This window comes from Megascapheus bottae, chromosome 6 (assembly GCF_031878675.1).
Source record: "Megascapheus bottae isolate mThoBot1 chromosome 6, mThoBot2.hap1, whole genome shotgun sequence".
Taxonomy (NCBI): Eukaryota; Metazoa; Chordata; class Mammalia; order Rodentia; family Geomyidae; genus Megascapheus; species Megascapheus bottae.
In genome coordinates, this window is record NC_143514.1 from 65,108,728 (window position 1) to 65,130,031 (window position 21,304).

At 47.9% G+C, this 21,304-nt stretch overlaps 1 protein-coding gene across 3 annotated transcripts; it reads right to left on the reverse strand.

Moving 5' to 3' along the window:
- Window positions 1-3,623: 3,623 nt before the first annotated feature.
- Window positions 3,624-21,304, reverse strand: Txlna (taxilin alpha). Of its 3 annotated transcripts, none has more exons than XM_090335361.1 (11): window positions 21,237-21,304; window positions 20,502-20,865; window positions 19,801-19,935; window positions 17,417-17,508; window positions 14,300-14,470; window positions 12,325-12,519; window positions 9,682-9,801; window positions 9,427-9,501; window positions 8,507-8,599; window positions 7,322-7,417; window positions 3,624-6,687 (listed from the first exon to the last, which is right to left on the reverse strand). In XM_090335361.1, exons 2-11 carry the CDS (start codon window positions 20,659-20,661, stop codon window positions 6,361-6,363), a joined length of 1,464 nt encoding a protein of 487 aa, XP_090191487.1. In that variant the 5' UTR covers window positions 20,662-20,865; window positions 21,237-21,304; the 3' UTR covers window positions 3,624-6,360. The 3 variants fall into 3 exon arrangements, with proteins under 3 accessions (XP_090191487.1, XP_090191484.1, XP_090191486.1); XM_090335358.1 differs by having other exon boundaries at window positions 19,597-19,935; XM_090335360.1 differs by lacking the exon at window positions 21,237-21,304 and having other exon boundaries at window positions 19,597-19,935; window positions 20,502-20,992.

The following is a 21,304-nucleotide window of genomic DNA, read 5'->3' on the forward strand; positions in this document are numbered from 1 at the left end:
TCTGTTTTGGAGGGAAGGTGAAGTCCTTTACAAAATGGTGGCCTTGTCAGGAGAGGGGGGCGGGGAAAGGAGAGGAAAGAAGGAGGGGGGAGCTTAACAGAAAGCGTAAAGAGCAGCTAGGAAAGAAAAAACAACAGGTAAAGACTAACCAGGTATCCAGATCCCCTACTAAGCATTTGATGTTCATTTAATCCTCACAACAGTCCCGAATTACAATCGTCACTATTCACTAAGTAATTACTGAACGATGTGCCACCCATGCATTGCTGCTAAGTGCTGACTGAGACAGGCCCTCCCCACCCCTAGCCCTTGGAAATGGGTGTGGGGTAGATTCCCCGGTACCTGATTCCAGCACCCAGAAGGGAAACCTGAGCTCCAGCAGGTCGTTGCCAGTGCGGCATCCCCTGGGAGGCTGGATCAATGGGGCGGCTATTTAAAGACCTGGCAGAGGCTCTTGGCACAGGCCATCCCCAAAAGTAGCTTCTGATGTCACAAGCCTCTCATCCTTGTCCAGGCTACTCAGAAGGTTCAAATTAACCGGCCACGGGCAAGATACGCACTCACTCATGTTCCTTTCTCAGTGGGCAGGACCAGCGTCCCTGAGCTGGATCTCTGGATCCAAGGGGTGCTGCTTGTTTGCAGGCGCTATTATTCAGGGGAAATGAACTGAACTTTTCAAGGTGTGAGTGTGTGAGGGGGGTATCACAAGGATGGAGCACAGGGATGTTTCTTTCCTCAAGTACTATAATACTATAGTTCCACCAAGGCTCCTTCAACAAAGTGAGACTGTCCAGAAATAGTCCTGGGATTTCCATTATCAGCTGCTTCCTTTGGGGGGGAGCCCAAAGTTTTTCCCAAGCTGCAGCTTTGCTTGGAAGCTCCCTGAATCTGGACAGCATCTCATCTGTTCTAGAAAAACATTTTTTTTTCCTTACTGGTGATGGGACTTGAACTCAGGGTCTTTTGCTCTTACTCGGCTGGCCCTCTACCACTCGAGCCATACCTGTAGTATGACTTTTTTTTTCTTTTTGAACTCAGGACCTAGGAATGGTCCCTGAGCTTTTTTGTTCAAGGTTAGCACTCTACCACTTGAGCCACAGAGCCACTTTCAGACTTCTGATGGTTAGAGAGGAGTCTTTCATGGAATTTCCTGCCCAGGTTGGCTTTGAACTCTGATCCTCAGATCTCAGCTGCCTGTGTAACTAGGATTACAGGGGTGAGACACCAGAACCAGGCTTATGACTTATTGCTGGTCAATTAGTCTCTCTGATTTGTGTGCCCAGGCTGGCTCTAACTTGATCCTCAGCTGCCTCCTGAGTAGTTAGGATTATGGATATGAAGTACTGGCATTTAGCTCCAGAGGATCTTTTATCGGAACCAATGTGGCCGGCACAGGTACAACTAACTCACCAGGACACGGGCTGGCAGGGGCAGAGACTGTGCTTTGACTGTCACAGAGTGGGTACAGTTACCCATGCAGGCCCAGGCAAGGGCACTTGGGTTGCTCATGTCATTTGTTGGGCACTCATCACATACCATTGGTTATCATTTGGACTTAAGCCCCTTGAACAGGGTGATGAGCAAAATCAACAATAGAAGCCTGGTTTAATTGCCAGTGAATAAACAGGGAAATGAATAAACAGGGAAAATGAAATAACTTACAGGTTTTCGTTTCTTTTGTTTTTTCTTTTTCTTTCCTTTCTTTCCTTCCTCCTTTTTCTTCCTTCCTTTTCTTTTTCTTTCTTTCTTTCTTTCTTTCTTTCTTTCTTTCTTTCTTTCTTTCTTTCTTTCTTTCTTTCTTTCTTTCTTTCTTTCTTCCTTTCTTTCCTTTTTGTGGGTCATAGGGCTTGAACTCGGCCTGGGTGCTGTCTCTAAGCTTTTCAGCTCAAGGCTACCGCCCTACCCCTGGGCCTGGGGGGCTGTCCCTGAGTTCTTCCACTCAAGGCTACAGCCCTACCTTTAAGCCAAGCCCCATTTCCCATTTTCTAGAAGTTAACTGGAGATAAGAGTCTGAGGTCCTTTTGTGCCCTGGCTGGCTTTGAACCTTGATCCTCAGATCTTAGTCTTCTGAGTAGCTAGGATTACAGGTTTGAGCTACTTATAGTTTTGTTTTTTCCCCAGTCATGGGCTTAAACTCAAGGCCTGAGCACTGTCCTTGGACTTTCTCAAGGCTAGAGCTCTACCACTTGAGCCACAGCACCACTTCAAGCTTTTCTCTATGTATGTGGCACCAAGAAATCAAATCCCGTCCTTCGTGCATGCTAGGCAAGCACTCTACCTACCACAAGGCCACATTCCTGGCCCTACTTACAGGTTTTTAAAAGTGTCTATATAGCCCAGGCTAGTTTCACGCTCATTTGTCATGCATTTCCTGACTCTGCAGGGATATGCCAAGCCTGGTACAAAGGCTGTGGTTCCTTCTTTTGCCTCCTGTATGAATCATTTTTTACTCATCAGGTCCCCTTCCTGTGCTGTGGCCTCACACCCTCCATTTTACACTTACAATAGTACCATGTACTAAATGTTAAGCCTCTGCTTGCCCCTTTGCAAGGTCTCTCCTGCCCCCATTGCACCTATGGCCTTTACTGCAAGTAAAGTTTCCACTAGCCTGTGATTCCAGAGGCCAGTACTGGGGCTTAAACTCAAGGTCCGGGCACTGTCCTTGGGCTTTCTCAAGGCTAGAGCTCTACCACTTCAGCCACAGTATCACTTCCAGCTTTTTCTATATATGTAGTACTGAGGAATTGAAATCAGGTCTTCGTGCATGCTAGGTAAGCACTCTACCACTAGGCCAAACTCCTGGCCCCCAGTGGTAATCTTTTGCAATGGAGTCTTGCTAAATAGCTTAGGCTGGCCTTGAACTGACAATCCTTCCTCTGCTGTGCTACCACATTTGGATTATTTTACTTTGGGGCTTGAACTCATGGGCTTCTTTTGCTCTACCACTTGAGCCACAGTGTTACTTGTTTTTCCATTTTTGTGGTACTGTGGAACCAAACCCAAGGGCTTCCTGCATGCTAGGTATTCTACTTAAGCCATATTCCCAGCTTAGCCTTTTTTTCCCTCCTTTTTCTTTTTTTCCCAGTCCTGGGGTTTGAACTCAGGGCCTGGACACTATCCTTGGACTTTCTCAAGGCTGGCACTCTTCAACTAGAATTACAGCAACACTTTTGGCTTTTACTGTGTATGTGGAACCAAGGAACAGAACCCAGGGCTCAGTGCATACTAGGCAAACACTCTTACCTCTAGGATTTTTTTTCTGGTCAGTTGTGGGGCTTGAACTCTGGGCCTGGGCGTTGTCCCTGAGCTTTTCAGCTCAAGGCTACCATTCTACCCCTTGAGTACTACTTCTGCTTTTCTGGTGGTTAATTGGAGATAAAGAGTCTGACTTTAGTGCTCCGCTGGCTTTGAACTGTGATCCTCAGATCTTAGCCTCCTGAGTAGCTAGGATTACAGGCATAAGCCGTGCTTGGCTTTATTTTTTCTTAGTAAAGGAAATCCTCTGATGCTCTCTCTATGTGGTCATCTTCCTTCCTGGCAAAGGCAACTCAAGGTCAGTGACAATGGAGAGAAACAGATGGGGATCCGGATATGAAATGACCACAGGTAAGGAAATAAACAAATAAGGCAACAGACTTTATTTAATGTGGTGTAAAATACAATATCAAGTCCCTGGCTGTTGTGAATACCAAAAGGGGACCAAAAAAAAAAAAAAAAAGAAAAGAAAAAAAAAAAGCTATCTGCACAAACAAGTCCGGGTGGCCAGGTTGGGTAAGGAATGCAGTTACAGGGACAGGCAGCTCCCAGCAGGACAACCGCCTCTGTGATGTGCAAGGGGGGGTGAGGGGCTGAACAGACTCTGCAGGCCACCACAGTGGGGTGGAGGTGGAGGTTAAATAACCATCTTTACAGAAAGAACATTCTTACAGCAAGTGCCTGAGCGCCATCCATGGTCCCAATACCTCATGGAAAACAAAAAGTGCTATGGACACAGCGTGCACGAAGCTCCCAAACAGAACATGTCCTGACTGCCAGCTACTGCAGGCAGGGCAAGGGCCCTGGAGGAAAAGCTAACAATCCTAAGAAAACCAACACAGCTCTTGGTCCTGAAACTGAGGTCATGTGCGTGGGATTCACCTGGGTGAGGAAGGCACTGCCCTCACTCGTGGTCGGCCACTTCCCCTGTATCTGGCCCAGGCTCCTGGGCTGACTTTGGAAAGGAGAGCAGCTGTGATTGGGAAGATTTGGTCAGTGGAGAGGAAGAGATCCCTGTCTATACAGATTGGCCTGGGTGCCTAAGAAATACACGGAGCCGAGCCAAAGTTCTGGGGCCACCTACACACTGGCCTCCCACCCCACAACTAGGACCCTACCCCTAACCCCCTGTGTTTAAGAGGTAGCTGAAGTGAGACACGGGCACTGTAGGCCTTTGTGTCCTTCAAGGGGGCACCTCTGTAGCTTAGCAAACCCTGTAGGGCTGAGAGCTTGTGTTTCTCATCTGGTACAAGCTGGGAGTGAGATGGCCTTCCTGGAGTAGGAAGAGGTAGGGACCATGGCAAATACAGGGACTTTGAAAAGGAGAACAAGAAATACTTGTGCACACCTCAGCCAGGATGGCAAAATCTCAACACTCATACTGTTGCTGGGGTATCTTGAGTGAATTAAGGATATGTGAGGGCACTGGGAAAGCCTGAAATGGACCAGTGGGGCATGCCATTGGACAAAGGGAGTGACTAATTTGCCATGTCTGGTCTAAGTCACAATGTGATTCAGGAGAATATAACATTCTTCCGGAACCTATTTATCTGGGGAATTCAGGGGAGAGTTGTGAAAAATGAAAAGACTTACAGGGCAATGGATCGCGTTCAAACACAGCAAGGCAAAACTCACTTGGTCCAATCTTGATTTGTGGCTCCTTTAGTTCACGGAGGCTAAGACCCAGCAAAAGATGGGTTCTGTACCTCTAGGCCTGTCCCAAAACTCATTTCTGTGGCCCCAGAAAATTGTCTGTGCGAAGACTGGCTAATGCCCTGAAAGGTGTGCAACAAGAACTTGGAGCAGACAGAGGTGGTGCACGCAGAACACAAGCACAGGGGAGGGAAGGGAGATGGACACAGCAAGGCCTGCTGACATCCTGTGGATTCCCTGCGCCCTGTCTATCACTCGAGTTCATTCCTTAGCTGTTGAACAACAGCGGGGAGGTTCCACAGAAAAAGAAGCAGAATCCCATGGAGGGCTCTTATTTCTTGGGCAAGAAGGTGCTAGCAGGTGGCACCAGGACAAACCTCAAGTGCTGCCCATTTGGGTGGGGTCCAGAGTGGGCAAGAAGCAGAAACAGACCCATAAAGCCAAGAGGGCAAGTGGACCTGGAACCCCTGAAGCAACTGCTTCATGGAGGTGATGGCAACACCACCATGATGGCCTCTCAGGACTGAAATGCAAATGATGCCAAAGAGCCCTTTCCTTTCTCTTAATCTTACCTTCCCAAACAGGAAACCTCAGTACCAGACAACAGAGAAGCCAGGAGGGGTGGAGCACTGGAGGCCAGGCACCTGGCGCACTGCTGCAGCGCCCTCCTTTTCCTTCCTCAGAAGAGCAATACAAACCGGCACATGCAAAACAAAACCTTCAGAAAGATTCCTTTGGATGATCTCGTCAGTCATTTGTGCAGGCTAGAGGCACCTGTGAATGATAAGGCTACTGAGAAGCAACATTGGCCTGGTCCTGGTACTGCCAAAGGTATGGGGAAGCGGTGCCCAAGAGGCTCCTGGCCAGTGCACCATCTCACGCAGAAACATCCTCCAGGTTCCTTGTCTTAGGCAGGAAAGCAGCTCAACCATCAGCTCCAAGTGCCCCCCAAAAGGCTCTGCCCAGGGACACGGTTCCCAAACTAAGAGGAGCAGCGAGGCCTCCAGGGGAGCTAGGAGAGTCCAAGCCGCCCAAGCCTTGCTCACAACAGAATGGAGTCCAGGCCTGGGTGTACAGATGTCACAAGCTCGAAAGGACTAGGAGGGGGTCTGAGCCTCAACTCAGGCAGGGAAAGGCTCTAGTCACCTGACCTGCCAGCTCACTGTGACGGCAGCTACCAAGGGCCTCTCTTCTGTGAGACTTCAGCTTACAGCAGAGCTGCGGACTTCATTTAGCATCACTCCCAGTGCAAGCCCACAGTACACTTATAAATGCACCTGTGGCCTTGCACATGTGCCCCATGAGTGTAAAACTGACCCATAAAATCCAAACTTGCGAAGTGTCAAATGCCAGCTGGGTCAGAGCACCCTGGCTCAGTGCTGGAAGTGGTGTCCAGGCCATGCCTGGCTGGGCTGCTGCTCCCCTCCCAGCACAGCCTAAATAGCAGGAAGTTTAGGCTGTGGCAGAGGTGGGCTCTTGGGGCCCTGTTTGGCCTGATGCTTCTGTGCTCAGCACTCCTGGGCAGGCAGGAACTTCTGTGGCCTTTGGGGAGCCGGGTGTTTGAGCCACAGGCCCCTTGCCACCCTGCTCCTTAGAGTTAAGAGTAGCCTCTGGCTTCTGCTCGGGGCCAGTGTCAGTGAGGAGAGCCTGACTGCCAGCACTGAGGTCCTGTACCCTCTTGTTCAGGTCATTACGTTCTGTCTGCAGTGCACGGCACAGCTTCTCCAGCCGCTGGATTTTCACTTGTAAGCCTTCCAGCTCTTTGTCCCGAAGTGTCTTCTAGGAAGAGAAATGGGGCCTTCAGTGCCTTCCCAGCAGCGCCTTGCACAATGCCACACTTGGTGGGAAACACTTGTAAGCAAGGCTAATAGCAGTTGCATCAAAATATTAAAATAGTAAAAAATGTAAAACTGTCATACCCTTGCCTTTCTGGTATACCGCTATAAGCTGGGAATAGTGTGATCCAGATAAGGGACAAGGCTTGGAAGTCAAAATATTTCTCGTCTAGTAATCTACCAGGTGACCTTGGCAAAGCACTTGGCATCTGAATCTATCTAATCTGAGGACTACCCTTGGCTCTCAAGCAGATCCTCATCTAGTAAGCTGGCTTGCAACTGCTTCTCCAGTGTTAGCTCTGTCCTTGCACACTACACTGCAGTTGTCTGAGCTGTTTGTTGTACATGCAGAGCTAGCAACCCCAGTTTCTTTCTGCTTCTTAGATTTTTTTTTCCATTTGCTCCCTTGGGTTTCCCTACAGTCCTATCACAGCACTGACTACCTCCCAAAGGCATTGCCTTTGGACTTGGACAGATATGCATGGGAATGCCAGCTCCACTTTGTGTTTACAGCATCATTGATGGGGAGAAAGGAGAGGAGAGGGCCTGACAGGCATTCCCAGCCCCATTCTATTTACCTCCTCAGCCATTTCAAGCAGGGCCTTGTTGCTGCTCTCCCACCGAGACCGGTACATGGTGGTTTCTTTCTCCAGCTTCTTGATCTTCTTGGTCATCTGAGTTATAGACAGATGGAAAGAAACAGTCAGCTGGGTTGTTTGCACATGTCCCTAAGGTGGGTAACAAGCACTTTTATGCCAGCTGGCCATCAAGAAGTCCTAAGCTAAAAATCCATCACCAGGGCTGCAGGGGCTGGGGAGAAGTAGCTCAGGAGTAGAGCATGTGCTCACCATGCACAAAGCTTTGGCATTAATCCCATGTACCAAAATACAGGAATAAAAATTTAAAAAACAGGGCTGGGAGTTTGGCATAGTGGTAGAGTGCTTGCCTAGCATGCATGAAGACCCAGGTTCGATTCCTTGGTACCACATACATAGAAAAAAGCTGGAACTGGTGCTGTGGCTCAAGTGGTAGAGCTCTAGCCTTGGGAAAGTCCAAGGACAGTGCTCAGGCCCTGAGTTCAAGCCCCATGACTGGCAAAACAAAACATTTAAAAAACAAATCAAATTGATATCTGCCATTAATCAACCCCTCTCCAGCTCTTTTAGTTAATTTTTTGGTTGATTGTGGGGCTTGAACTCAGGGCCTGAGCACCGTCCCTGAGCTTTTTCCCTCAAAGCTAGTGCTCTACTCACTTTGAGCTACAGTACCACTTCTGTTTTGTTTTTAAAGCTTTATATGTATTAGCTTCCCTGTAGAGCTAGAGCTCTACCACTTGAGCCTCAGCACCACTTTCTATGTATGTGGTACCAAGGAATCGAACCCGGGTCTTCCTGCATGCTAGGCAAGCACTTTAACCACTAGGCCAAACCCCCGGCTCAAGAACATGAGATTCTTATCTCCAATTAATCACTAGAAAATGGGAAGTAACGCTATGGCTGAAGGGGTAAGGAGATAGCCTTGAGCTGAAGAGCTCAGGGCCAGCACCCAGGCCCAGATCTCTGCCTTCTAAGTAATTAGGATTGTCAGTGTGATGAGAGCCACCAAGGCTTGACTGAATGGCTCCTTTGACAGCCATCAGTTACTGTGAAGAGCTTCCATAAAGGACCCATAGGAAGGTGGCTTTCTGACGGCAGAGTCCACTCTGGGTTGTGAATGAAGTGGCCGGTGCATGTGCAGGCACACTTGGCCTGGCCCACCATTACCTTTTCCATCTCCTGTTTGAATGTGGTGAACACCTCACTGCTTTTGGAAAGCGTGTTCTGGAACTCCTCAAACTTCTCTGTGTACAGGGCGAGCTGGATGAAGAAGTGCACAGGTAAGACAGCTTCTCTGGAAGAAACCTCTGGGCCAAGTTACATCTTTCCTTGGCATTCTGACTCACCAATTATACCAAGATATCATTTTCCAGTCAATGAAACTAAATATATGGAAGGAAATAATCTAAAATGCTAAGCCTACAAATAAGATTTTGAGTGTCTTCAACATATGAAAACCCTTACTCCTCTTTTTCTGATTTTTTTTTTCCTTTTGATGCTGGTACTTGGGCTTGAACTCAGGGCTATCCCTTACCTTTTGTTCAAGGCTAGCACTACCACTTGAGCCATAGCTTCACTTTTTCTTTTTAAAGTTTCTGCTTGTTAATTATAGATGAGTCTCATGGACTTTCCTGCCTCGACAGCCTCTGGCTTTGAGCCATGATCCTCAGATATCAGCTTCCTAAGTAGGTAGGATTTCAGACATGATCCACAGTGTCTAAGCTCAAGACTGGATCTCTTTGTTTTGCCAGTCCTAGGGCTTGAACTCAGGGCCTGGGCACTGTTTCTGAGCTTCTTGCACTCTACCACTTGAGCTATATAGCACCACTTGCAGCTTTTTCTGTTTATGTGGTACTGAGGAATCGAACCCAGGACTTCATGCTTGCTACACAAGCACTTTACCACTAAGCCACATTCCCAGCCCCAGACTGGATCTCTTAAAACCTAAAAACAATTCTGTATACCCATCTTTTCAAAAGTACACACTTCTAAGCTAGGAATGAAGTCAGTCCTAGCTATGTGGCCACCCATCTTCAGAAGTATTGTTTCATTCCCCCATGATGGGACCCAGCCAAGTCTCATCTCACCTGCTGCTTCAAGTGGATCTCCTGCTGCTTCATCAGCTCGCACATCCTCTGGGACTCCACTGCCTCTTTCAGGAGCTATTTCCAAGACAGGCCCCCAGACCCTCTCAGAAGCCCCCAAGGGCTATGCTTGGCCTTCTCAGCCCACAGAAACTGCTTGGTCTGACTGCTATTTGGACAGATCAAGCATAACCTTTCCCTCCATCCCTACCCCATGTCCTTCCATCCCCCACCCCAGCGCTGGGGCCTGAGCCTCACAAAGTCCTTCTCTCGCTGGTGCCGCTCCTCTGCCTCCTTCAGCATCTCCTGGGCTTGCTGGAGCTTGGCGTCCACTAGCTGCTGCTGTAGGTCCTTGTGTTTGAAGACTTTGTCGATATGCTACAGGGAAGGGTGGAAGGGTCTGCTGGTAGGAGGAAACTCGGCAACTCCCCACCTCCATCTCACAGGCTGAACTCCTATGTGTCTGGTAGGATGTAAGCCATGTTCCAGAGAGGTCAACTTCTACTTCACCTATTTCTCTCAATGAGTCAGACTTGGGGAAAGCATAGCATTTAGGGATGAAACCAGTTTCCAGAAAGCCTAACAAACACACTCAAATCTTTTGATGCCCAGATTGGCCAACTCAAGGAACCAGCAGGCTTCACTTTTACAGTTCTGTTCCCTTGGGAGCAGGAACAAATGGCAAAAGTACTTCTATAAACAACTAACTCAGCTGATAGAGATTTGCTCTATTTACCATTATCACCATCATCATCTTGCTAGTCAGATTCTTGGGCTTGGTGCCTCACTCTATTGTCCAGAAAGCCTCCATGTTTCTCAGGGTTGAGAAACAAGAGTCAGTTCTCAAACATAATGTGTCATGAACACTCTTGTTTCCAGAGAGGCCAGGGAGTCTCCTCTATGCCTTGCATCTACATGGTGGCCATACTCGCTTGTGAACAAAGCCTGAGGGCAGGTTTTGCCTGTTTTAGCCTGATTCTAAGAAAGTACCAGGTCCAGAGCAAGTTCTCTGCGAGTCCTATAACTATTATGTCTCTCTTCTTTTTCTTTTTTTTGTGGGTCATGGGTCTTGAACTTGGCCTGGGCACTGTCCCTGAGCTCTTCAGCTCGAGGCTACTGCCCTAACCTTGAGCCAAGCCCCACTTGCAGTTTTTTTGAGGTTAATTCAAGACAAGAGTCTCTCAGGGGGGCTGGGAGTTTGGCCTAGTGGTAGAGTGCTTGCCTAGCATGCACGAAGACCCGGGTTCGATTCCTTGGTACCACATACATAGAAAAAAGCCAGAAGTGGTGCTAAGGCTCAAGTGGTAGAGCTCTAGCCTTGAGAAAGTCCAAGGACAGTGCTCAGGCCCTGAGCTCAAGCCCAGGACTGGCAAAAAAAAAAAGAGTCTCTCAGGGCCTGGAGTTTGGCCTAGTGGTCAAAGTGCTTGCCTAGCATGCATGAAGACCCAGGTTCGATTCTTGGTACCACATACATAGAAAAAAGCTGGAAGTGGTGCTGAGGCTCAAGTGGTAGAGCTCTAGCCTTGAGACAGTCCAAGGACAGTGCTCAGGCCCTGAGCTCAAGCCCAGGACTGGCAAAAAAAAAAAAAAAAAAAAAAAAAAAAAAAAAAAAAAAAGGAGTCTCAGGTCCTTTAGTGCCTGGGCTGGCTTTGAACCTTGATCCTCAGATCTCAGCCTCCTGAGTAGCTAGGATTACAGGTGTGAGCCACCATGCCCGGCTATGACTCTTCTTATGGCAAAGACAGGCTCAGCACAACCAAGTGGCTAGCATGGAAGACTTTAAAGGCTCCAGTGCCTGAACAACTAGCCACTGCTAGCTAAGGAGGTGAGTCTATCCTTTTCAAGGGGCAGAGGCAGCAAGCAATTAGTGGACACACCTCCTGGTGCCTTCATTGCCCACAGATCCAGCACATCACCTGACATTCCATTTTTTTTTTTTTTTTGGCCAGTCGTGGGGCTTGAACTCAGGGCCTGGGCACTGTCCTTGAACACATTTTGCTCAAGGCTAGCACTCTGCCACTTGAGCCACAGCACCACCTCCAGCTTTTACTGTGTGTGTGGTATTGAGGAATCGAACCCTGGGCTTCATGCTAGGCAAGCACTCTACCACTGGGCTACACTCCCAGCCTGAAATTCCAAATTCTAAAAATCTCCCAGGACTAAAGTTATCAGAAACTGACAGCCCAATTTCATCTATCTATTCCACTGAATCTGGATATTTCCCTCTGATAGTAATGTGTCTGATTAGGAGGTGATGCCCCAAGGCCCTGCTGGAACATGTACATATTCTAAGTCTGGATGCCTCTAATTCCAGCAGATACCTGACCCTGGCATTTGAGACAAGATTCTGTGCAATGTGTAATGTATATACCTCCGTCCCGCCGTGTGCAATGTATGTTAACTTCCCCAACTGTTTCCCTGCTAGTTGTAGGGCTCAAACTCAGGGCCTGGGTACTGTTCCCGAGACTCTTTTTGCTCAAGGCTAGTACTCTACCACTTGGAGTCACAGAACCACCTCTGATTTTTATTTTTACTTTTGTCAGTCGTGGGGCTTGAACTCTGGGCCTGGGTGCTGTCCTTAAGCTCTACAGCTGAAGGCTATTGCTCTACCACTTGAACCACAGCGCCACTTCTGGTATTCTGGTGGTTAGACATCAGTGTCTCACAGAGACTTTTCTGCTTAGGCTGGCTTTAAACCCCAATCCTCAGATCTCAGTCTCCTGAGTAGCTAGGATTATAGGAGCGAGCCACCGGTGTCCAGTAGTGAGTTATTTCTCCATGATCACCATCTGTGAGAAAGGACAAGGAACCTGCAGGGTCCTATGCTGGTGTTGGATACACACCCAAGCTAACCATGAGGGAACCATGTGCTACCCATGGCTGCTGTCCACAGCACCTCACCTCCTCGCGTAGTTCATACTGCTCGATAAGCTTCTTAAGTCTCTCTGCCAGTTCCATATTCTCTTGGCGCAGCTTGGAATTACGTTCATTATGCTGCTCCATCTGTAGCTGAATGTCATTGAGTGTCACTTGGAAGTGTGAGGTCACCTCCTTTCGCTTCTCCTCCTCCTCCCGGGCCCGTTGCACACCTTCTTCCTGGGCAAAGAAGCCAGCACCATCATTCACCACTCCCCACCCAGTTCCCAGACAAGTCTACCAACAGTCCTCCCTGCTGCCAGAACAAGGAGTAGACAACTAGGCTCCAGGAGATCACACAGCGGGGTTTCCCACTGCATCTCCCAGTCAGTTAAAAAACATTACACAACCTTTTTGCCCTAGAACAATGCGTGCACACACATTAAGTGCCATTCCAAGGCAGTGTGGCTTTACTAAAGATTTCAGACAAAGTATTTTTGCTTAAATGTTGTTTTGTGAAGCCAGGCGCAGTGGCTCATGCCTGCAATCCTAGCTACTCAGGAAGCTGAGATCTGTGGATCATGGTTCAAAGCTAGGCTGGGCACTAAAGTCCATGAGACCCTTATGTCCAATTAACCACTAGAAAATTGGAAGTGGTGCTGTGGCTCAAGGGGTAAGGCTGTAAGAGTTCAAGTTTTATGACCAACAACAACAATAACCATAATGTAGTTTGTGGAAGTGGAGCTATGGCTCAGTGATAGAGCACCTATTCATGAGCAAGAGTTCAGGGACAATGACCAGGACCTGAGTTGAAGCCCCACAACTGACATAAAATAAATAATAAATAAGGTGGTTTTGTGCCTTGGCCCCACCCAGGGGCCCAGCCAGTTAATATAATTTTGTAAGACCTGGGGCTGGCAGGATTGTGTAGAATTAACAACCAGGCACTGCTGTTGGGGAGTACACTGTTTCCTCACTGGAAAGGCAACCTGAAAATCCCACCAAAATTTAGAATCTCCCTACATCCCTTTTACCTGGTCATTTTACTTCCGAAATTCATTCCACTGATAAATTCTACAGATTGCCCAGGAATACACAAAACAAGAATTCTCACTGCAGCCTGTATGTCATAGTAAAAAATTAGAAACAACTCAAAAATACCTCAAGTAGGACACTGATAAAAATATAGCATGCCTACCCACAAATGTTAAAAGAAGTGGGCTGAAGGCATGGCTGAAGTGGTGACATGTCAGCCTTGCAAGTGTGATGCCAAAGAGAAAGCAATGGGGTAGCTTATATATTCAGGAGACTGACATCTGGAAAGTTTTGTTGTTTTTGGTTTTTTTTTTTTGCCAGTCCTGGGGCTTGAACTCAGGGCCTAAGCAACTGTCCTTGGGCTTTCTTAAGGCTAGAGCTCTACCGCTTGAGCCATAGCACCACTTCCATCTTTTTCTATGTTTGTGGTACCAAGGAATCGAACCCGGGTCTTCATGCATGCTAAGCAAGCACTTTAACCACTAGGCCAAACCCCCGGCCTTGCAAAGTATCATCTGAAGACAGCCTAGGCATAAGTCTGTGAGCCTCTTATCTCTAATTAACCAGCAAAATGCCAGCTATGGAGGTGTGACTCAAGTAACAGAGCATTAGGTATGAGTAAAAAAAAAGTCAAATGAGAGCACAAGACCCTAAGTTTAAACCCCAGTTCTGATACAAAAAATAAAAAAAAATTACACATGAAGAAGTAAGTTTAAAGGGTTACATTTTTGGGCTAGGAATATGTTTTAGCATCTTACTTTTATGTTATCTAATATAAGGTACAAGTCAAGCATTGGAGTGCTTCTCTTGAAGATCTTCTGGGTGCTGGGCACAGATCTCTGGGTCTCATACATGCTAGGGAAGTGCTTTACCATCAAGCTACAATCCCAGCCTCAAAAAGGTATATTTCTATACTGTGAGCCTAACTATTTTGAGGGAAAACCCACCAGATGGGTGAAGGAAAAGCCAGGGACCCCTGACCTACCTTGAGGGATCGGTTGTGTCGCTGTAGTTCTCGGCACAGGCTCTCCAGCTTGCTACGGGCCAGGATGGCCTTGCTGTGCTCACCACGCAGATGGTCCTTCTCTTGTACCAGCTGGCTTTGCTTCTTTTGTAGGAGTTTCATCTGCTTCTGTGAGTTCCGGTGCTCCTCCAGCTGGGGACAGGAAGGGCAGTAAGTGCTGGGGGACTCTACTGAGGCAATGGCCTCTTCCTCCAGGCAGACTCTGATTGATACTATTACAAAGTCCACACTAACCTAAGGCTTCATCATAGACATACAGGAAAGGATAACCAATGTGTGGGTGTCACACAGACAGGAGACCCAGCTTCTAACCTAGCTCAAACTACAGAGACAAGAGCTAAGATACTTCAGATCATTGTATGACCCCAAATCACCAGTCTCTAGGGTGATTACCTACTACGCTCCCCTCTGACTCACTCATAGACCCCGTAATTTCCTCTCATTTCTTTCAGAATTCATTATTATTCTCATCATGATTCCTGTTTTGAAGTCAGACATGGGTCTTGAATGTTGAGTCTGGGTATTGTCCCTGAGCTTTTTTTTTTTGCTTGCTAGTCTTCACAACCTGAACTCAGGGCCTGGGCACTTTACTTGAGCTTTGTCATAGTGCTCTACCATTTAAGCCACAGTACTACTTTGGCTTTTTCTGAGTATGTGGTATCAGGGAATCGAACCCAGGGCTTTGTGCATGCTAGGCAAGCACTCTACCACTGGGCCACACTCCTGGCCATATGCTCAAGGCTAGTACTCTACCATTTTAGCCACAGCCCCACTTGTTTTTGTTTTTTTTTTTGTCAGTTGTGGGGGTTGAGCTCTGGGTCTGGGCACTGTCTGTGAGCTCTTCGACTCAAGACTACCATCCTACCTCTGGGCCTGGGCATTATCTCTGAGCTCTTTAGATCAAACCCATTGCCCTACCCCTGGAAATACAGCCCCACTTCCTGTTTTCTAGTGGTTAATTGGAGATAAGAGGCTCACTGTCTTTAGCGTCCAGGCTGGCTTTGAACCTCAATCCTCAGGTCTCAGCCTTCTGAGGAGCTAGGCATGAGCCACTGTGTCCGGCTGCTTTTTGGTGGTGGTGGTCATGGGGCTCGAATTCTGGGCCTGGGCACAGAATTCTCTACCACTCGAGCCACAGCACCACTTCAGGTTTTCTAGTGGTTATTTAAGAGTCTGACAGACTTTAGTGCCCCATCTGGCTTTGAACTGCAATCCTCAGATCTTAGCTTCCTGAGTAGCTAGGATTACAGGCATGAGCCAGCAGTGCTTGTTTTTTTTATGCTTAATTGGAGATAAGAGTCTCATAGGCTTTCTTCCCTGGACTGGCTTTAAATTGTGATCCTAGAATCTCAGCCTCCTGAGTAGCTAGGATTACAGGCATGAGCCTCCAGTGCCTGTCTTTTGTACAAGTTTAATGCTTTTCATTATGACCGTATACACATATGCACACATATACAGATAAATACATTATGTGTATGTGGACATATATATGCATTTGTACTTAACATATATTTAAATATTTAACTTCTCTTATTCCTCTGCTCCGATTCTTGGCTGTTTCAATATGGATAATCCTTGACCCTCTTGACCTCATAATCTCACTTGGCTCATATCTCATCCATGCTAGCTGCCAGGTCTCGGACAGTAGAAATAAAATGTGACCCACATATGTAATTTAAACTTCTTCTAATGGCAACACTACAAAAGTGAAAAGAAATAGATGAAATTTTATGTATGTATGTTATACATGCGTACAGGTAGATGGTGGTGATGAGCCTGAACCCAGGGCTTCACAAAATAAGTATGAGCTCTACCACTTAACTATGTTCCACAGTCCCCTATTTAATAACATATATTTAGCTGGGTGCTGGTGGTTTATGCCAGTAATTCTAGCTGCTCAGGAAGCTAAGATTTGAGGATCAAGGCTCAAAGCCAATGTAGGCAGAAAAGGTCATGAAATTCACCTTCAATTGCTCCCTAAAAAGCTGGAAGTGGAACTGTGGTTCAAATGGTAGAGCATTAGCCTAAGCAAAGAAGTTTAGGAACAGTACCCAGGCCCTGAGTTCAAGCCCCAGGACTGGCCACAAAAAAAGAGGTACTGGGAATGTGGCTCAGTTGTAAAGTGCTCGCCTAGCATACATGAGGCCCTGGGATCATTTCCTTAGTACCACATAAGCAGAAAAAGCTAGAAGTGGCACTGTGGCTCAAGTGGTAGAGTGCTGGCCTTGATCACAGAGTGGCTCAGGGACAGAGCCCAGACCCTGAGTTCAAGCCCTAGAACTGGCAAAAAGAATTCCATAAGGTAGGGCTGGAAATTTGGCCTAGAGGTAAAGTGCTTGCCTAGCATACACAAAGACTGGGTTCATTTCTTGGATACTACATACATAGAAAGACTAGAAATGGTACTGTGGCTCATGTGGTAGAGCACATGAAAACCCAAGGACAGTGCTCAGGCCCCCCCCCCCAAAAAAAATTCTGTAAGGTAGATATAACACAACCCACTCCCCATTTTATTGTTTTGCATCAGTGGTATGGCTTGAAGTCAGGACCTTGGTACTATCTCTTTTCCCTCTTTTGCTCAAGGCTGGCACTCGACAACTTGAGCCACAGTTCCCTTTCCTTCTCTTTGGTGGTTAATCGGAAATAAGAGTCTCACAGACTTTCCTGCCTGGTTTGGCTTTGAATCTCTGTTGTTAGATCTCAGCTTCCTGAGTAGCTAGGATTATAGGTGTGAACCACCAGTGCCTCTTTATTTTAGAGATGCACAGAGAAACACTTGAGTAAAGAACACATGGTATCAGTGACTCAGGCCAAGGAGCTTGGGCTCTGCTACCTGTGTAACATTCTTTGAGAGATTTCTTTCAAGGAATCTTAAGTTTCTCCTCTTTTGTAACTCTTAGTGTCAGCTCTAAAGTGGCTGGCTGGGAAAGGACTCTTGATTTAGTGGATGGAATAAGGGCTCAGAGGAAAGATGAGCAGGAATTAAGCCAGCTACTTGTCCTGCCCCTCCCATCCTACTCCTATGGCCCTGCTAACTTCCCAAAGGTTGGGTAGGAATCAGCAGAAAAGGGCACTGACCAGTTCAGCATACTTCTTGCACAGTGCAGCCAGCTTCTCCTCTGGAGTACTCAGTGTGTTCAGTGTCTGCATCAGCAAGGTGATCTCCTTCCCTGTAAAGCACAGGGAACAAAAGCATGCAGCTTCTTCTTAGGGGTCCCCTCCAGGACAGGACACACATTGTGAGCTCTGACACAGACTAACCTACTGAACAAGGTGCTTCATGAGGATTAGAACCAATTTAATCTTGTCTTTTCTTTTCTTTTTAGTACTGGTATGTTGCATTTGCTAGGCTAGTACTTTGCCACTGAGCTACAATCTAGCCCACAACCAACTGAATCTTGCTATCAGTGTAGTAGCAGTAATGCCCATATGGATATCACAGGCTACATTAAATGAATTGACTGGGCACCAGTAACTCATGCCTATAATACTAGCTACTCAGGAGGCTGAGATATGAAGATTATGGTTCGAAGCCTGCTGGGGAAGAAAAGTCTCTGAGATTCTTATCTCCAATAAACTATTCAGAAAAAGCTGGAAGTAGCACTGTCGCTCAAGTGTTGGAATGTTATCCTTGGGTACAAAGAGGCCCGGGGACAGCACCAACACCCTGAGTTCAAGCCCGATTAAAAAAACACATAATTAATCACTGTGAAAATTTCAATGGGCATCACAGGTAGGAAAAAATGTTCTCTACCAAGTGGCAGGATGTGCCCACCTGCAAATTCAGGGCCATAGTTTCAACATCAAAAAGACTCTCTGACAACGTTGAAGTCCAAAAAAGAATACATTTATGTCTCCTGGTCTCAGAGAAAATGACCTAAATGACTATCAACAGATACAGACAAATAATAAACTTTTTTTGTTTTTTGTGGGTCATGGGCCTTGAACTTTGCCTGGGTGTTGTCCCTGAGCTCTTTAGCTCAAGGCTACCATCCTACCCTTGAGCCAAGCCCCACTTCCAGTTTTCTAGAGGTTAATTGGAGATAAGAGTCTCAGGTCCTTTAGTTCCCAGGCTGGCTTTGAACCTTGATCCTCAGCTCTCAGCCTCCTGAGTAGCTAGGAGTACAGGCGTGAGCCATTGCGCCCAGCTGACAAATAATAAACTTTAAAATAAATATTATACACACACATACACCTCACACAAAGTTTATAAACAGTAACAAAACAAAAGTGCCTCTTTAAATTAGGACAAGGAAAGAGTGGAAGGAATAGGGACCAGGACATGGGCACTTTATCTGTTAACCTCGATTCTGTGTTTTCTCTCCTCAACATTCCTAATGTCAGAGAGTCTTCCATGTGCCTCAGATCAGGCTTCTAAAGTGTCTGTTAGCTTTGACAGGCCCAGACATCTTAACATAAAGATTTCAAGTCTCAGGTCAAGTCCAATCAGTGGGGTGGGTTCTGCTGGGCTCCTGCATGAAACTCATACCCATGGGCAGTAAACCTTATGAAGTAGGCCTTCTATTGGTTCTCATGAGGACTCCTGTCTGGCTTATTGTTTTAATTTTTTTTTTTGGGGGGGGGTTGGTTGTGGGGCTGGAACTCCGGGCCTGGTCTCTGTCCTTGAGCTCTTCAGCTCAAGGCTACCGCCCTACCCCTTTAGCCACAGTGCCACTTCCAAGTCCAATTCTTCTATTATAAAAACATGGAAAATATGAGCCAGAGAGGGGAAAGGACATGGCTAAGGTCATAATGCTGGTTAGAAATGGTGCTGTCTTGGGGCCATGAGTTTTGCCTAGTTAGTAGACTGCTTGTCTAGCAAGCACGAAGACCCAGGTTCAATTCCTTGGTACCACATACATAGAGAAAAAAGAAAAAAAGCTGGAAGTGGTACTGTGGTTCAAGTGGTAGAACTCTAGCCTTGAGAAAGCCCAAGGACAGCGCCCAGGCCTTGAGTTCAAGCCCCAGGACTGGCAAAAAAAGAAATGGCAATGCCTAGCACAGGAGTCTATCCTTCCATTTTCCACTTTCTGAACTAGAAAAGTTTGGATCTCAGCCTCCACTTGCACCCAAAGCTAGAAGGTCTTGCCCAGTGACTTTCATATTTCTACAGAGGAACTAAACATCCCTGGACTTTAATGAACTAGAGACAGCTGCTCTGAGAAGTTTCCTCTGAATCCTGCCAGAGGAAGTGAGCCCATAGAACAAAAGGTCCAAATTCCTCCCCACAATTCAGTCCTGCAAGTAGCTGCTCTCACCCAGACCCTTGGCTTTCTTCTTTTCCTGTGGTCTTCGGTGGTCTCGGTCTACCACCTCATCACTAGCTCGTATCTCTTCTGTGCCTGGCTCTCCCTTGGAGGTCTCCTTCTCACCGTTGACTATTGGGGTCCCTGGCTCAGGCTCCCCATTCCTTGCAGCATAAGTCCGGGCCTTCTCTGCTTCTTTGGGTTCAGTGGGCTCACCCTGTGTTCCATCCTCAGCTGGGGCCCCTTGATTGTTGTCCACACAGTATGTACTCAGTATGTCTTCCAACTGACGGCTCAGCTCCTCAGAGACATCACAGAGGGCACCAGACTGAGCTGCTTTGGCTTGGGCTCCTACAAGGAAGGATAAGGGTGAAAGGAAAAGATGGTTATACCACTGGCTTGTTTGTCTAATTTCTTTTACTTGCAAAATGATGTTAACTATTTCTTGCTACCCAATCATGTTTATGAACATGAAACCAAGTATGTAAAGCAGCCAGGAAGCAGGGCTAGCATGTAGGCAGAACTCAACTTCTAACACATCTCCTGGGCAACAAACGCCATAATTTTGCTATTGACAGTTTCAGAAACATCTCAAATATGAAAGCCAATGACCCACCACTGACCGAGGTGTTTTGGCTTTGCTGGGGCTAGGGGGTGGGGTGTCTCACTTAGCTGTCACCAGATTGAAACCTGGCCAGAACCTGGTTTGAGAGAGTTGTAATATAGTGCTAAGAGTGAGACCTCTACCACTGCCCCAGGAAGTGTGGGGGGAAATCACAGAAGGTGGGCACTGCTTCCTCTCATTCGACATTTCCTCCTTCCTGGGTGAGCAGGAGCCTCGGCCTCTTACTCCAGAAGTCAGGCCAGTACCACAAACTCCTCCCTCTGACCGCTGGAAACGCAGAGCTGGCACACACCCTCGGTCTTCCCAGGAGCCTGACTGGTGGAACCTTCAGCTGCTGTTGTTGTGCTGGGCCGCAGCCCCTGGGTTCTCTCCGGTCCGACTTCCGATTGACCCGGGTTGCTTTTGGGGTGGGACTGTTTGGCAGGCCCATTCTTTTTGTCTTGGTTCTTCATTGTGATATGCACCGCTGGGTGAGGGGCAAATCCTTCAGAAACAATCACTACCGCCAACTATACAGTCTTCTAAATTCTTCGCAGCCAGGGTCAGAAATCCCAACACCAGGCGGCCCGAAGGCCGGAAGAAGCCAGGTATTCCGTGTGTCTCGGCGAGTCTGGAGACTTGGGTGCCTCGGCCAGCGGGCTTTCGGGGCGCGACTCCTGCAAGGGATGAGAAAAGAGGCCTCCTTTCTCCTCAAGCCACTTTCCGGCACGACACGACCCCCTACGGCAGGCCGTGCACGGGATTGGCTCCGGGCCCCAGACTGACGTGGCGGGACGCTCGAGTCCTGACCCCTCCCCTGCTCCCCCCGGGCCCCACGTGGGCCCCCGCGCGCGCGCACAGGCACATACACGCCCACACCCAAGCCCCGCGTGCCCTCCAGCCGCGCAGCACGTCTGCGCACGCGCCAGGCGTTTCGCGCCCCCCCCCCCGCCCACGCGCGGAGTCACCGTGACGCTTCGGCTGGCCCCTGCATTCTAGTCTACAGACACTATAGTGGTCCCGTCCCAGCAGCCGCCACCAGACAAACCTCAACGCCGACGCCCGACAGCGTCCCTCGTTCTGGCCTCGCACCGGAAACCCCGAGCAACCGCTGCC

Excerpts from the sequence above, each read along its gene's own strand:
- Txlna (XM_090335358.1), bottom strand. The coding sequence starts at position 20,661 with ATGAAGAACCAAGACAAAAAGAATGGGCCTGCCAAACAGTCCCACCCC. Across the intron at positions 14,471-17,416 it reads GCAAGAAGTATGCTGAACTG|CTGGAGGAGCACCGGAACTC; the intron begins GTCAGTGCCCTT and ends TCCTGTCCCCAG. Across the intron at positions 8,600-9,426 it reads AGATCCACTTGAAGCAGCAG|CTCGCCCTGTACACAGAGAA; the intron begins GTGAGATGAGAC and ends TTCTTCATCCAG.